The following is a 14,405-nucleotide window of genomic DNA, read 5'->3' as shown; positions in this document are numbered from 1 at the left end:
AGGGGGAGCTATTTTTATCTCTCTTCTCCCGATCGCAACAGAACCTTCGAGCAGCAGCAGCAGCAGCAGCAGCAGCTCGATGCACTTTCCGCGCTACCGGATGTGGCCTGAGACACACACACACACACACACACACACGTGCGCACGCCACCGAGGGCCTTGTATTCAACCTCTGATCTTTCTCCAGATGCACTTCATCCGCTCCGTTCCGCTTTTCCTGCCACTTTTCCCTCTCTCCTTAGTGCCTCTCTTTTCGTATCGTGATTGCAACTCCGGTGCAACCAACAGGTCCTACGCGTTACGAGACCCTCGGTGCGATGCATCCGATGCACGCGATAGTAGCGAGGTGGACTACCATCACCACCCTCACCCTCATCACCAGGCAGCACCTCACCACGAGATGGTTTGTGTTGTGCCGTTGGACCACCAGGAGATATGCTGCGATTCCGTCGATGCAATATGCCGGTTCGTGGTGTCCGTGGTGATATCTCGTTCTACTCTTTCCCCCCCGTCCTGCTCCCTTTACCTGCGCTCTAGAACTACCACCAAGTGCGCCTTTTGGGTGGAGTGAGGTGAAATAATATATTCTTTAAATAGATTAAAAACATCTGGATTGCCATTTATCAGCTCGCACGCTCGCGTTGTTGAGGCGCGGCGCGGTGGCCACGGCGTGTCACGTACGGCCATCCCCGGGTACGGTCTTAGTGTGTCTAAGCGGATCGCTAGGTTCACGGCGGTTTCGGTTGCACTAGCAGCCGCCACATTTGATTGCGATCGGGTAGCAACCGAGAGTGGTACAAATGATGCATCGAGCGAAGTGGAGCTCTTCTTCAGCATGTTCGTTTCATGGTGGCGATGGTTGGTTGGGAGTCAATGTGATCCGAAACGTTTGACAAGAAGCAGATTAATGTACAAAATGGCACATGGCGCAGGTGTGTGTGTGTGTGTGTGTGTGTGTGATTGTTGTTGAATTAACCTTCGGGGTGTGCGCGCTTAGTAATTGCAATTGTTGTTGAACCATGCTTATGATTACAAGTGCAATTAGAAAGCTTTATGGGGCGTGATCGCTTTTGAGGTGTGCTCAGTCTTCAGTAGAAATCCATTTTAAAGTCAAATTTTCAAATAGTTTTCGATAAACTATTACACTTTGAAGAGCACAAGAAAGTGTAATAAGTAAGGACTTATTAAAAAAGTAGTTTAATCGCTCTGAAATGTTTCAAGATGCTCCTGGCAACAAAAAATAGCTATTGAAACAAGATTCCACTAAATAAGTTTCGGGGAAAAGTGAAAAACAATTGACCTTATTTAGACATGATACGGTTAATGAAGAAGCTTCTACTAACCCTAGTTGCTGCGCGCTGAACGATGCATTCCCGTGAGATTGAAAGAGTTAAACTACAGACGTTTGTAAGTACGATAGCGAGGGAGATAATAAACTAAAAATAGTGTTCAAATACCCTACTATCAGCACCCCAGCAGCTGGTACATACCAGCGTACCTATACAGCAACATCGTTGCCACATCTGATGCGAACACCCTAACCACATCATAGCCACTCCCTTTTGGCGCAAACGGATCGCACACAATCGATACAAACTGCAGCACTCAACACCGTGGTTGACGACTAACGACTAACGTGTGACAACGATTTATGCCATCACATGTAACCCCTCGAACCCTTTTCCCCACCTCCCATTGAATCATCACGCCCTGAGTTGGACGTGCAGGTCTCGCGATCCGATGGTTTCGGATGGATGCTGATGTTGTTATCGATAAGCTTATTTTGGGATGCTTCGGTTTACCAGCACGGAACGCAATTCTGGATTCTGGGTTGCAGCGATAAGCTCGCTGTCAGCGCACGCTTCAGCTTGTACACGTTTGGATTATGATTTCAAAATTACATAACTCCCGGACTGCGACTAGGGTCGGTGGTCGTCGGTCAACAGCAGAAGGCCGGCCGGCCAGCCAGTCAGCCGGGCGCACGCATGATCTGCCAATTAATTACAGGATTCCTGGCTGTCAACTGAATCGGGCACACAGAATCGGACCGGATTAGAAGCAAACGTGTGCGACACACACACGCGCACACACACGCACAAAACTTCTGTGGGGAGGTAGCATTCATGGGGTCATGCATTGGATAGTGTAGAGCGCTTATAACGCTCGAGAGCAGGTATAGTAGGTGTTGGCATGCATTTTCTAGGATTTGAAATTACACTTTCTGCTGATTTCATTGACCAAGTAGAGCAAGTTCTGTTGAAAGCATAACAAATATGCTTAAAGCTTATCATACTTTTGAATCCGTATTTTGTGAATTGAATATTTTTCCAACATATTTCTTTAAATTTTTCTTCTTTTAAACCACTGCATTTTCCTTTTGGGTATTTCAGACTTTTTTTTGCTTATTCCTTATGCAGCTCAGCTATAAAGCATTCACTGCTCACGATGCCAAGAAGCCAAGAAGCCAAGAACTGGGAGCCTACCTCTACAACCATCGACGCTATTCTATCGCGAATCACGCACTAAATGAATCCGTTCAACTCAAGCCAGCAGCAGCAGCATCCGATAGTGCCCCGATAGTCACCTCCGAAGAAGGCTCGAACCATCGGAGAAAAGTAGTGCTGGCTGGCTGGCTCCATGGGCGCTGCTGGGTTGAAGTGATTTCTTGTTTATATGCTAATACGTTTAATTTATCGTACGCCGAGAGCCTTGCGCAACGATCGCAAAAATGGAAATCGTCGCGCAGGGGAAACGATCATGCAAATCGTGGAGTATGGAGTAGGCGGCGGTCCTCCCCCGCTCCCTCTGGCCAACGACGACCTCTCCGCTCTATCGCTGATTGGGGACGGCCGCGCCGTACCGAGAGTGCCGTGAAAAATCGTTCCAGATCTCGGCGAGCCTGATAAGCCCGCGCTTAAGCGTCCATCTTCTACGACCAAGAAGGGAAGCGACACCGAGCAGCAGAGAGCACGAGCAGCATGTGTGTGTGTGTGTGAGTCCCGGGGGGTGGTTACAAGGGTGGACGAGAAGATTAAATTGAACCTGGCATAAGATTCGAAAAACGGAATCAGAACACGACACGTCCGGTACCGGTGGTGGTGTATCCCCGAGGAGTGCCGAGGCCAGGACACCCCCGTTCCCCACCTTTTGCTGTTCCTTCTTCCCATATCATCAATTGACAGTAAGGAGCACTCCGGGCAAGGTCCGAGCGCGCTCGTCGCTTAATCCGAAGAGAATCGAAGGACGGAAAGGTTGTTGTTGGTGACGACGACGACGACGACGACATTTGGCGTACAATCGTCGCACACCATAAAGGCCACCTACGCGAGAACTTCCCCCCCACCCCCCGGACTCGGCTGGACGATCGCGACAACTTGGCAATCACACTCCCTGGTACGCTGGCAAGCATAGCGCGAAGGGAGATTAGGTCGTCGACAGACCGGACACGAGCGCACCCGTGTGTATGTTTATAAAGATTCCGTAATTGCACTTATGGGACACCCGCACACCCCATTGCCCTTCCCCTCCACCCTTTTCTGCAATTGCCCGAACCGTCCCAGGCGATCGAATGTGCTCCGCATCCGCGATTGCAAACACGCCACCACGCGGCATGCCATCGCACCGCAGGCAGCAGTAACGACGCAAAGGGGGGGCCCTCCCTCCCCCGTGGCCGGTCCGGAACTCCAAACAGCGATATCGTTGGATGCTGCTTGGCCAAAGGAGGTCGGCGTCAGCTTAAAAATGACTGAAGCGATAAAAACATATGAATTAGTGCCAATTAGAGTGCCAATAAATTGTGATAAACGCGCGTAGAAGTTCTGTACTGGCTGCTGGCTGGCTAGTTGGCTCCCTGGCTGGTCACATGCATGCGTGCTCTCTGGTGGGCGATGCAGCGCGGCCACCCTTCTGATACCGTCTCGTGCCATGTACACACGCGAGAGAGACATTGGCGGCCGTAATCGGTGCTCCTCCGGAGGGAGCTGGAAAAGGAAATCGGCGATCGGCTTCGAGCTGCGAGCTCCGGGGACACACATTGCGTTGCGATACAATCGTGTTGTGGTTTTGGGATGGATGCCAACCGACAGACAGACAGACCGAGAAAGAGTGACAGAGAAGACCATCTTGAGAGCAGCGAAGTGGCGTAGATTAACAAAATCCTTAGCCAGAGCGCCTCTATCTCTCTCTCTCCCTCTCCTGGTCGCTGGTGATGTTGGCTTGGAACGGGGCTTATCGCGCTTCTCGACAATCTCGCCGTCGATCTCGATTTATAGGCATCGAGAGCGCGATATTGCGTTATTAATCTGGACGACCTCGTATTGCGCTCGTCCTTTGCTTCGAAAACAATTACTACTACAGAGAGAGAGCCAAGAGGCACTGGCACTGGCACATCAATTCGGGGTCGAGAAATCGCCCCAATATGGGAACACCATATGTGGACACAGTGAGCAGCATCTTGGGTGGTTCGCAGTAAGCATCGCAACATTCGTAAACGAATTCTTGGAGTCCACTGGGCACTGGTCCAGAGCGGAATGAAATCTACGCCAATGGATGATGATGATGAATATATGATTACACGATCGTCTGGATCAATGGTGGGCGTGTGGCAAAGGAATCATCATTGCCAGAGACGTCGTCGTGCACGTGCACGTGTCTGTGTGTCTGTGTGTGGAGGAAATCGTCAAATGATAAATCGTCATTCGGCTGGCTCGGAGAGATGCCCGAGGGGGGGGGGTCTTGGTCTATATGGATCAAAACCCATTGGGCCGGACACGGGGGTGGCACGATTGATTGATTGTTAATAGAGAACGGATCGGATCGGTCCGGACTTCTCACGCCAAGCGATGGCGGCGGCCACCCCGTGACGTTTCGAGGGTGGGGGGAAGGAAAATCAAATTAGACTCTCGCAGTAACGCAACTTGACGTTAAACGAGAGGTGTCTGTGGGTGTGTGAGAGAGAAAGGTGCATGCAATGCTTCTCGGTCACGTGCTACGAGAAGTGATCATCCAAATAAACCATAACTCCGTAAAGAGTGTCCACGGTTCTCTCTCTCACTCTCTCTCTCTCTCTCTCCTGTCGCTCGAGGGGCTAGTTATGTATTTTTCGTATGAAAAATTACCATCCCGATCGAGGGCACTAAATCATCCTTCCCACCCTCCCTCCCTTTTGAGTGGGTGCAAAATGGAGTCTCATCCATCTTGAGAGTGTGAAACACTGTATCGTTCGGCGTGCAGCAAAAGAAATGAATTATATTTGGGAAATGAGCAGCACATAAAACCACCGGACACCGGACGCTGACTCGGGGCTACGTCCAAGGCTCGGGATCCCATATGTTGCAGTTGCAACGTGCCAAACGATATGCTTGCGTGAGTCGCTTCGTTACGCTGCACGGAAGTCACGAGACCTATTTTTGGAGAGAGAAAGACCTTTAACCAAGCACCACACCAAGCGAGCTCCGTGATCTTAAATAGTATTCAACTGCGGGCCAACTCTGGCCACGACGATCGACTCCCTCTCTCTCTCTTGTGACAGAGGTTCCCTCTTCTATTTATCGCTGATGAACTCGTTTCGAATCGAGGAGGCGGCGAACGGTCAGGCCCGTTGGTGACAGGCCAACAGCACATTCCCTCGCTGTGCCAATTGGAAGGCAATTAATAAGCCGTGAACATCGTGTCCGCCCGATGGAGGCCCAGAACACGCACCTCCCCCCAAGATATTAAGCGATTTCACTCCGTCGTTGATCGGCGATTGGGGAGTTTGGAGCACGAAAAATGCAAAAACCTATTCGCCTCCCTAAATACGCCGAAGCCTGTCGCGTTCGCACGCGTACTTCTGCTGTCTCTCTTATCGCGCCTCGGCAACTCGATTACCATGGGTTGCGACCCCAACAACCCAGTGGCCGCGGTTGCCGGCCACCGGTACACCTTTGGAGCTAAAATTAAAAATGAAAAACGTGACAAGTTCCGCCCCCTCCGCAGGCAGCAGCAAGCGGTGAGTTTTCTTTATCAGAGCCAAGCGTGACAAGGTTACCGAGCGTGTCCCCACGACACTGGACCCGACCGGACCGGACCGGAATCAAGGTGCTGATGAAGGTGGAGCGCGCCACTCCGGGCGACCATTATTTCAACATTCATCTAACCCTCATCTAACGGCCCTGGGCCTTGGCCAGCCCCAAAAATCGCTCCTTCTGGGGCTTGACTCGACTCGATTGTTCCCGCGTGAAGACGAAACTCTTTGATAAGACGACGAGCGAAGCGAAATCTAGAAGCGTTGTTGGAGTGGCTTGTTTTTTTTTTCTCCTCTTTTTCTTCTTTCGGTGGCCACCATTTTTGGTGGATGTAATTTTAATTAAATTTGATGACCGAACTTCTTCTCCGTTCGGTCGCTTAACAGCCGGCCATGGACTGGTTGGTTGGTTGCGACAGAGCGCCGCAGATGCAACGAACTGAGACGGTTTCGTTCTCTCTTTCTCGCTCTCTCTCCCTCTATCTCTCTATTGTCTATCTAGTATCGGTCCGTGGTGGGCTGTAAAGGCAAAAGCGAATTTGCCTTCGCATCAGTTACACCCCAAAGACCTTGCTGCCAGCAGCTTGCCACCTTACCGTCTCTCCTTGTTCCCCCGCACCACAAAAAAAAACGGAGTTTGAAATAGGAGTTTTGGATCTACTTCTGTTTCTGTTGTTATTTCCTTCGCAATCTCTCTCTCTCGCTGCTGGTTATGTTGCTTTTGATTATGTTTTCTGCTAACTCACGTTCCGGCCTGATAGGTCCGGGTAGGCGATGAGGAAGGCCGCGAGCTCCGGAACACTCCGCGGAATGGTGCTGGTGTTTGTGTGAGTTCGTTGGTTTTTTTTTTTTTGCATTTTCCTCCTCGAGATTCAAATACAGAAAATACAGAAAAAGTTTACACAATCACCAAACGAGGAACTCTGCCGGCCGTTGATGCAGATGATACTCTCCGCTATCAGTAAACACGAAAAGTCGTTCCACCGGCACCAGCGGTGGCCAGCAGTGACACCGGGCACCACCACGGAGAGCAACGGCCATAAATCAGCATCGGCATCGGCATATTGGCGTCCGGTGTAACTGACCGGGAGGCGAAAGATCAATACAAAAGCAATAGGTGGTGGTGGTTGGGGGTGTTGGGGGGTGTTGATAAGCAAACGCGTATCCACGGATCCGGTGGTGGATCGTTCCCGTGCTGATCTCGCAGTTCTCGCAGTTTTCTGTGTGATTACTGTGTGGCTAGAGACCAACAAACCAACCAAAGTGCGAGATCCGATGGAGATGTGATGCCCGCGGCCAGAGGCCATTTGAATTGCAGGCCAACACCACGGAGCGGCGGCAAGGGCCTTACACCGTTTCGGTTCCCCCCTTCCGTGTAGTTGTTGGTGAATTTTCAATTAATATGCAAATCAGTGTACGGCTGTAGCCGGGGTTGATCCGGCCCATTGGCACAGGAGTATGACCACCACCACCAGCAGCAGTATATACCGGAGAGCTAACTGTTTTCGCATCGTCGTCGTCGCGATTGAAGGGTCATGCAAAGCTGTGTGGCTATCTTAATGCTACGACAGCTCAACAACAAATACATTCGCTAGCAGAAGCCAAAACAATATCACATAACCATTCAGAGAGAGATGCGGAACCAACGCGCGCGCGATATGCTAATCGTTCCTTGGAGTCATCGACGTGAAGAAGTCAATGTTATCTAAGACGGAATTTCTCGTCGGTCTAGACCCCGGAGTTCGCGTTGCCAGTTCAACAGTATCATGATGTACGAGACCACGACGTAAATAGCTTAGCCCGGAGCTTGGGACAACATAAAACGTGGGGAGAACAAGAAATGCGGGATTCCCGGGCCGCACTCCAGAGGACTCCAGAGGATTCGAAACATCATCAATATGAATCAAACGAAGCGATGGCTCTCTCGTTGGAGAAGACGCTCCTCTGAGCGATATGTCCATCACCGACGGGGGGACTGACCGTCCGTAATCTAAAGACACTTGGCAGCGTCTAACGCTCCGGGACCTCGTCACTAAACACCCGTCGGTCGGTCGTGCAAATCGAATCGAAACACGGATCTTGACCGACCGGCTACAGGCGCAAGGGATATTCGCTCTAAAAGCGGCAGCGAAAAAAAAAACGAAATAATACCACAATTGGATGATGATTAATGATTGCTGCATTTACGGATCCATCGATCGGTCTAGCGATCGATTCCCACTCGACACTCACTCGCACGTACTCCCCCCGCTTCTCCATGCGATTGATTTCTCCGGCGCGAAAAGAATGGCGAGAAATGTCACACCCACTTGTCGGCTGTCGGATGATTACACGTTGCCGCTGCTGGCCAGCACCCCGATAGAGAGAGAGAGAGAACAGAGCACAGCATCATCAGCAAGGTGACGGTACGCTTAGCACCACCACCACTGGCGCTGGGGTGTTGTTAGTAATTGGATTTGATGACACAACGCGGACGAGAGTACTCCTCATGCGCCTGGCAAAACATTCCCGGGGACCCAAACAGTAATGATTAAGTGTGTCATCATCGATCCCCGATTCGAGGCTGATAGTAGCATAGTGAGCGCGTTGGAAAAGAAAGCATCCACGGGTGGCACATTTCTCGCGACATTTCTTGTGTTTGTGCTTTTGTTTGATTTCGGCGTTTCGGTTGTCGTTTAGTGCTGACAGCTCACTAACCCCTGGTTTTTGGTGCGTCCTGTTGAAAGGTGCGACATTTCCCGACAAAATACGACTCTTTTGCAGGTGTATGCGTGTGGACAATGACACAATCTCTATGTTTGAACCAATTACCGGCCCAAAAGCACAACTTAAACAACTTAAACGGACTAATCGAATCACACTATACTTTTGCTCCCTTTCTGGAGAGAGAAAAAGAAAGAAAGAGAAAGAGAGAGAGAGAGAGAGAGAGAGAGAGAGAGAAAGAGAGAGAGACTTTCTTTGTGGATAGACGGTTCTTGAAGGCATCTTGAATCCAGCGGGGCCAATGGTCACCGCAACGCATTTCCGGTTGTCACGAGCGCGATACTGCAAATGCAAAGTGCGCTTCTCTCTCGTGGGAGCGACAAACTCAAACCACGAACCATGGTGGGGTTGCGGTTTTGCTCAGAAAGGCACGACCCGTGGATCGAGGCCACCGCGAGAATAAGGCTGAAGGATTCGCGTCCATGCAATGCCAGGACAGGATAAAATCTAAAACAGCTACAAACCACAATCCATCCATCCATCCGTCTGGCCAGACAGTGCGTGTGTGTGTGTGTGGTTGCCAGCACCACCAGGATGCGTGACTGACCTCTCTTTCTCTCTTTCTCCCTCTTTCCCTTATCCAGCGAAAGCCAATCGTCGTCTCGACGGTCAGCGACACACATAAACAAACGTCAATGTTGCGCTGCTCAATGTTTGAAGTAGTGGGGGTCCCGGGAGGTCCGTGTGCATTCTAGCGAGCCCTTACGACGGTGTGGCCACCACCGCGAGACGCGTCCATAAAAGGTGCAAGAAACAAATCATCGTCCCAAACCCCACGTTGCACCCCGGGACCTCAGACGAAAGTATGATATTCAAATGATGCATATTTACATGCTGTTTGTATTTATACATCACTCTAGCGCCTATAGCGACTCGAATCGAGGCGGCTGCACTCCTTCTACGCGACCATTGCACTTGGAGTGCGCGAAGCATCCGCCTTTCACACACACACGCACACGCGAAGTTATTTATTTATTTACATTCTAGCGCGATCGTTGCTCGCTTAGCGTGTGCGCATTTCCGCGATTGCGAGCGACAGCGCCCAATGCTTTGTGTGTTCCATCACCCATTGCTAACATGGTTGATAAAGGATAACAAGGAACTGGTTTACTTTTTCGCTAAATCCTCCCCTCCCCGTACAGCATTCCCAATCAGAAATCGACGAAACAAAGTGTGAGCCTCCCGCCGTCGCCGGGTTTTTGAATGCCATTTATGTCATGATATGATATGTCTCGCTGGTGATGGTGATTACCCTCCCCCGCTCCACCGATTTTCTGCACCCATTTACAGAAAATCTGCTTCCATCAGCACCAGCAAAACGGTCCGCCGGCACCGGCCCCACACGACATTGATCGACGCCTAAAACGTCCTAAACGTCGTACATTGCATGGATGATAGCAATTTAATTTTATGATTGCAATCGAGACCGACAAATGTTCCGATGTTACTGCTGCTGCTGCTGCTGCTGCCAACTACACCACATCCACACCCACACACGCTCATCGTCATCAATCAAACGAGAAAGGACAACGAGGAGAGGTCCCTTGGGCCAGCCGGCATCGGGGCAACGAGAATCGAGGTCAGTAAAGGGCTTCGTCCATGTGGCTTATCCGCAACAACAGCTGGCACGGGACCACCAGGCAAAAGGGGACGCACCGCTCCACCCACCGGCAGGGGTTTGGCCTACATCAGGAACCCGCGCCGGAACACGCCAGACACGCGAAGGCAATTTCCGTTGCCGCCGATCGAGTTTAGTCGATAATCGGACGCTATAGTCGTCGTATTCGTCGTTGTCGTTGTTGGCACTGATATTATTATTAACTGCGAGGAGTTACGGACGCATAGGACAGGACCCCGCTTTCAGGGGGGCCCCGTTGAGCCAGTAAACAAACCCAGGGCCATCTACGGATTCGGTTCGTTAGATTGTTGCCGATTACCGTACGATTGAACGCAATACAATGATACAATGATGATGATGATGATTAGTGGAGAACGCGCGAGGATTTTGCTGTCAAACAAAGCAGGATTTTGACGTAATCAACCGACGGAAAATTCCTTGACAGAAGTTCTACGCGCCCGATTGGCTTTGTCTAATCATAGCAGGATAAGCAAAATCAGTTACAACATCTGCATCTCCGGATTGCTTATTGAATCAATCGATCGATCGACTTCCTCGATTTTTTTTCCAATCGCGGTGTCGATCTCAACGAAAGGCGATTGGAAGAAGTTCTAGGAATCCAATCAATTCCTCATTCAAAAGAATCCGAACCGAGCGCAAAGACAAACAATCAACCAACAGGTCGACGTCGACGACCAAGACGAAGACGATGAAGAACAACCGACCGACCGACTGTTTACTCTGGTCCGTTTGCTTAAGACCTTAATCTTCTCCGGCGAAGGAAGGCTTACTTGCTATCTGGCTGACTGGCTGGATGGGATGGATAGAAGCGAGAAGCGAGAAGGATGGAGGTCCATCTCAGGTCTCCATCTCAGAACATCTAAATCAACTCGAGTCAAAAGGTACGGAGGACTCGACGACTCGGCTCGGCTCGGCTGCGACGTTCGAAGGCAGTTCCCGAGCATTAAGACAATGATAATGCCATTATCGTACGGACGTGCCCATGACGGAGGAGGCGGATGAAGACGCTCGCTGATGATGGTGATTCTTCTCCGTCAATACTGCCGCCGACGCGAGCGAGGTGTGAGGTCCCCGTCCCGTCCCGGGTCGGGTCGGGCTGATGGTGTGAAAAGCCGAGATGGTCTCATGATGTTTGTGACCTTTACGACGAGCCTAACGCATTCCCGCCCGGCGGGGAGTGTTGGGAAGGGAGGAAAGGAACGCATTTTCCTAGCGCTAAATGGATCCCTCCCCGCCGTAGGAGGAGTTGGTTAGGAATAGAAGCTGCTAACGAGCCGGACATCCGTCGACGCCGCCGCCGGACTTACCTGTTCACTTCCGCACAGCGTCGCGGTGTAGGCCAGGTAGCTCTGCAGGGATTTCTGCGTCCGGTGGGCTACCCGGCGGAACCGATGGCAGGCATCCAGCTGATCGCGACAGGAACTACACACCAACAAGGGCAGACCATCCTCTGCACTGATCTGTTTGAGGAGAGATAAAGAGAGAAAAAGAGAAGAAAAGATTAAAGAAAATGAAAACAGGATTGCAGCAGTACGAAGAGAGCGGGGCAGTAGTGGTCGTTCCAATGGAGAGGCTGTGTCTATATGAAGATGTTCAGGTTCTGGACTTAATCATCCAGAGCCAGTACCGCACCCGGACCCGGGGGAGGATGTTCATCACCCTTTACCGGCGACGAGCGGTGGTGTCCGGTGCTGGACGAAGAACGAACAAACAGCCCAAGACCAGACCAGAACCTGCAGCAAACTGGTTTTCCTCGCTTCGACCATTCATAGAGTTTGTTCTGAGACCCTCGCTCCCTCCTTCAATGTTTATCATCGAGCGAACGAGTCTACAAAAGTGGCGGAAAACTTGGAAGAAGGGCTCGTTCTATGTAGCGTCACTCGATTGGACGTCACTTGGTCCGACGTTCCTTGGAATGGCTGTTGCTGGAATGCTAGAAACGAGTTCGCATTTTCTTAAACGAGCTTTCTGTCCGAACAACGACGTCACATTTTCCTCTTGCCACTTCTTGCCACTTCCAAAAACCATTAAATCTAAACAATTTCGTGAACGCTCTCTCGAGAAGAAGATAAAAGCCGAACGCACCCCTCGCGAGAGAGCAAATTGAATAATGGTCCAGCCAGTGGGCCAGCGGGCAGCGGGCGCGAGTGTTAATCGAGTTAATCGGAAAATGAACAACGAAATCACCTCACACATTCCCAGCTTCCTCCTCCACCTCCTCTTTATGCTCTGCTTCGTTTTCCATTCGACCGTCTGCTGTTGCTGCTGTTGCTGCTGGCGAGTCTTTGCGAACACGCGGCAATGGAAAACGCAAAAAAAAAACACGTGCACAACGCTGCTGGGAAAATCCCAACCGAACCGAACGACGGCGAAAAGTGAGAGTGTGAACGAGGAAAATCCGACAGCACCGCCGCCACAATTGGCACCTTTGTAAGCATCATCGGCAGGCGTGTAATTGCGCAATTTTCAGTGATTCGATTGGCAGAGGAAGGCAGAGGAAGACAAACAAGAAGATGACCACCGGGGAGGGCAAGACGTTGGAACAAAAAAAAAAACGGCATGATGTATCGAGATAGACAGAATAAGGAGGGCGTAAGGTGTGAACATGTTTTAGCCAAGGTTGCTGTTGTTGTTGACGCAGAAGCTGACAATGATTTAATTCTTCTTGCAATTTGCGAACAACATGCCAACATTGGTGGCAGAGGAGGACCTCGGTGGTGACAGGGGTTGGGTGGGTATGAGGTCCATAACAGTGGCATCAAAACGGATTTTAACGTCTCCGGGCTGTGATCGTAAAAGTGACACCCACACGATGCCCTATAAAAGGCTGGGCAACGCCTTATTGCCAGATGGAGAGAGAGAGAGAGAGAGAGAGAGAGAGAGAGAGAGAGAGAGAGGCCATCGAACATCACCAGCACCACCGAGGGCAGCAATAAACATCGCAGTCCTTCTGTGATTGATTGCAAATCCGCTCAACGCTACTCAAAGGTCAACCATCTCTTCGGGGGAGGTTGAGACTCAGGGGGAGAGTCATCAGAGTCGTAAAATCACACTAGGAGGTGGCCAGCACCATCCCACCCCCACCAATGCAGACGAGAGACAAAACGGCGAAAGCTCGACGGCGACCTCGAGAAAGGACCTATTCCTGGATCAACTGGGCCGCCATCTCGCGAGAAAAGGGCAACGAAATATGCAAAGCACCAGACCAGCAGATAGAGTGAGAGAAATAGAGAGAAAGGGGGGGGGGGAGAGAGAGAGAGAGTGCTGGCGAGGTCAATCTTGGTGCAACCTCATCTCACCAGTCGGCGGACCAATTCCTTCTTCCTCTTGGCCTGCGAGCGATCATCGACAAACCGAACTACTAATGCGAGATCGCGCATTCCGGGTGGCCATTTTTACGATGCTGCAGCCCCGTTTCCTCTCACTCTCTCACTCTCTCTCACTCTCTTTCTGGTGCCACGATTGCCCTTTCCGTAGTGCAGGAAAAGCCTCCATCAGAACCGATATGAATTGATTTTGCGGAGCCGAGAGCGACCTGACCCAAACCGCTGGGGCCGCTGGGATCAAGACGACGACGACGACGACGACGACCGGCGCCGGTATCGAACGAGGAAGCAATCGACCACGAATCGAGAGGGGCCACAACCTTTTCGGTGGCCTAACCGAACCACCAACCCGGCTGACTGCTGAGAGCGATACTAAACAGCGCAAACAATTGGTAAATCCGATTGTCGGTTGATGGTGGTGGTGGAAAAATTAGAAATCGAAACCATTGGCCGGGGTCTCCGGGGCTGCTGCTGCACCCGGTTTACGATCCCTACCACCCCTCCTGGCCCGCTGCAGTCCGCGACAAATGCAGAAAGAGAAATATCAATTTAAAATGGCAAAAGATTAGATGTCGCGGGCCATTCCGCGGATCGTAAAGGGAGGGCGCAACGACGACAACGACGACGACGACGGCGGCAAAACAAGGAAATGGTGGCCACGCTGCTGCCGTCT

At 51.2% G+C, this 14,405-nt stretch overlaps 2 protein-coding genes across 10 annotated transcripts in view; both read right to left on the bottom strand.

The window, feature by feature from the left end:
* LOC125960040 (cGMP-dependent 3',5'-cyclic phosphodiesterase-like) overlaps positions 1 to 14,405 on the bottom strand; it is a 427,252-nt gene that overhangs the window by 247,881 nt on the left and 164,966 nt on the right. The gene's annotated exons all lie outside the window — the stretch shown is intronic.
* The window catches only part of LOC125960033 (homeotic protein female sterile), a 226,071-nt gene that overhangs the window by 71,186 nt on the left and 140,480 nt on the right, over positions 1 to 14,405 (bottom strand). For all 9 annotated transcript variants that reach the window (XM_049693167.1, XM_049693168.1, XM_049693166.1 and 6 more), the window contains one exon: positions 11,714 to 11,866. In XM_049693167.1, the coding sequence (XP_049549124.1) occupies positions 11,714 to 11,866 (153 nt within the window). The remainder of the gene's footprint in view (positions 1 to 11,713; positions 11,867 to 14,405) is intronic.

The sequence above is a fragment of the Anopheles darlingi genome, chromosome 2 (genome assembly GCF_943734745.1).
Source record: "Anopheles darlingi chromosome 2, idAnoDarlMG_H_01, whole genome shotgun sequence".
NCBI lineage: Eukaryota > Metazoa > Arthropoda > Insecta > Diptera > Culicidae > Anopheles > Anopheles darlingi.
The sequence above is the reverse complement of the archived record's forward strand: the minus strand, read 5'-3'. Positions and strand labels throughout refer to the sequence as shown.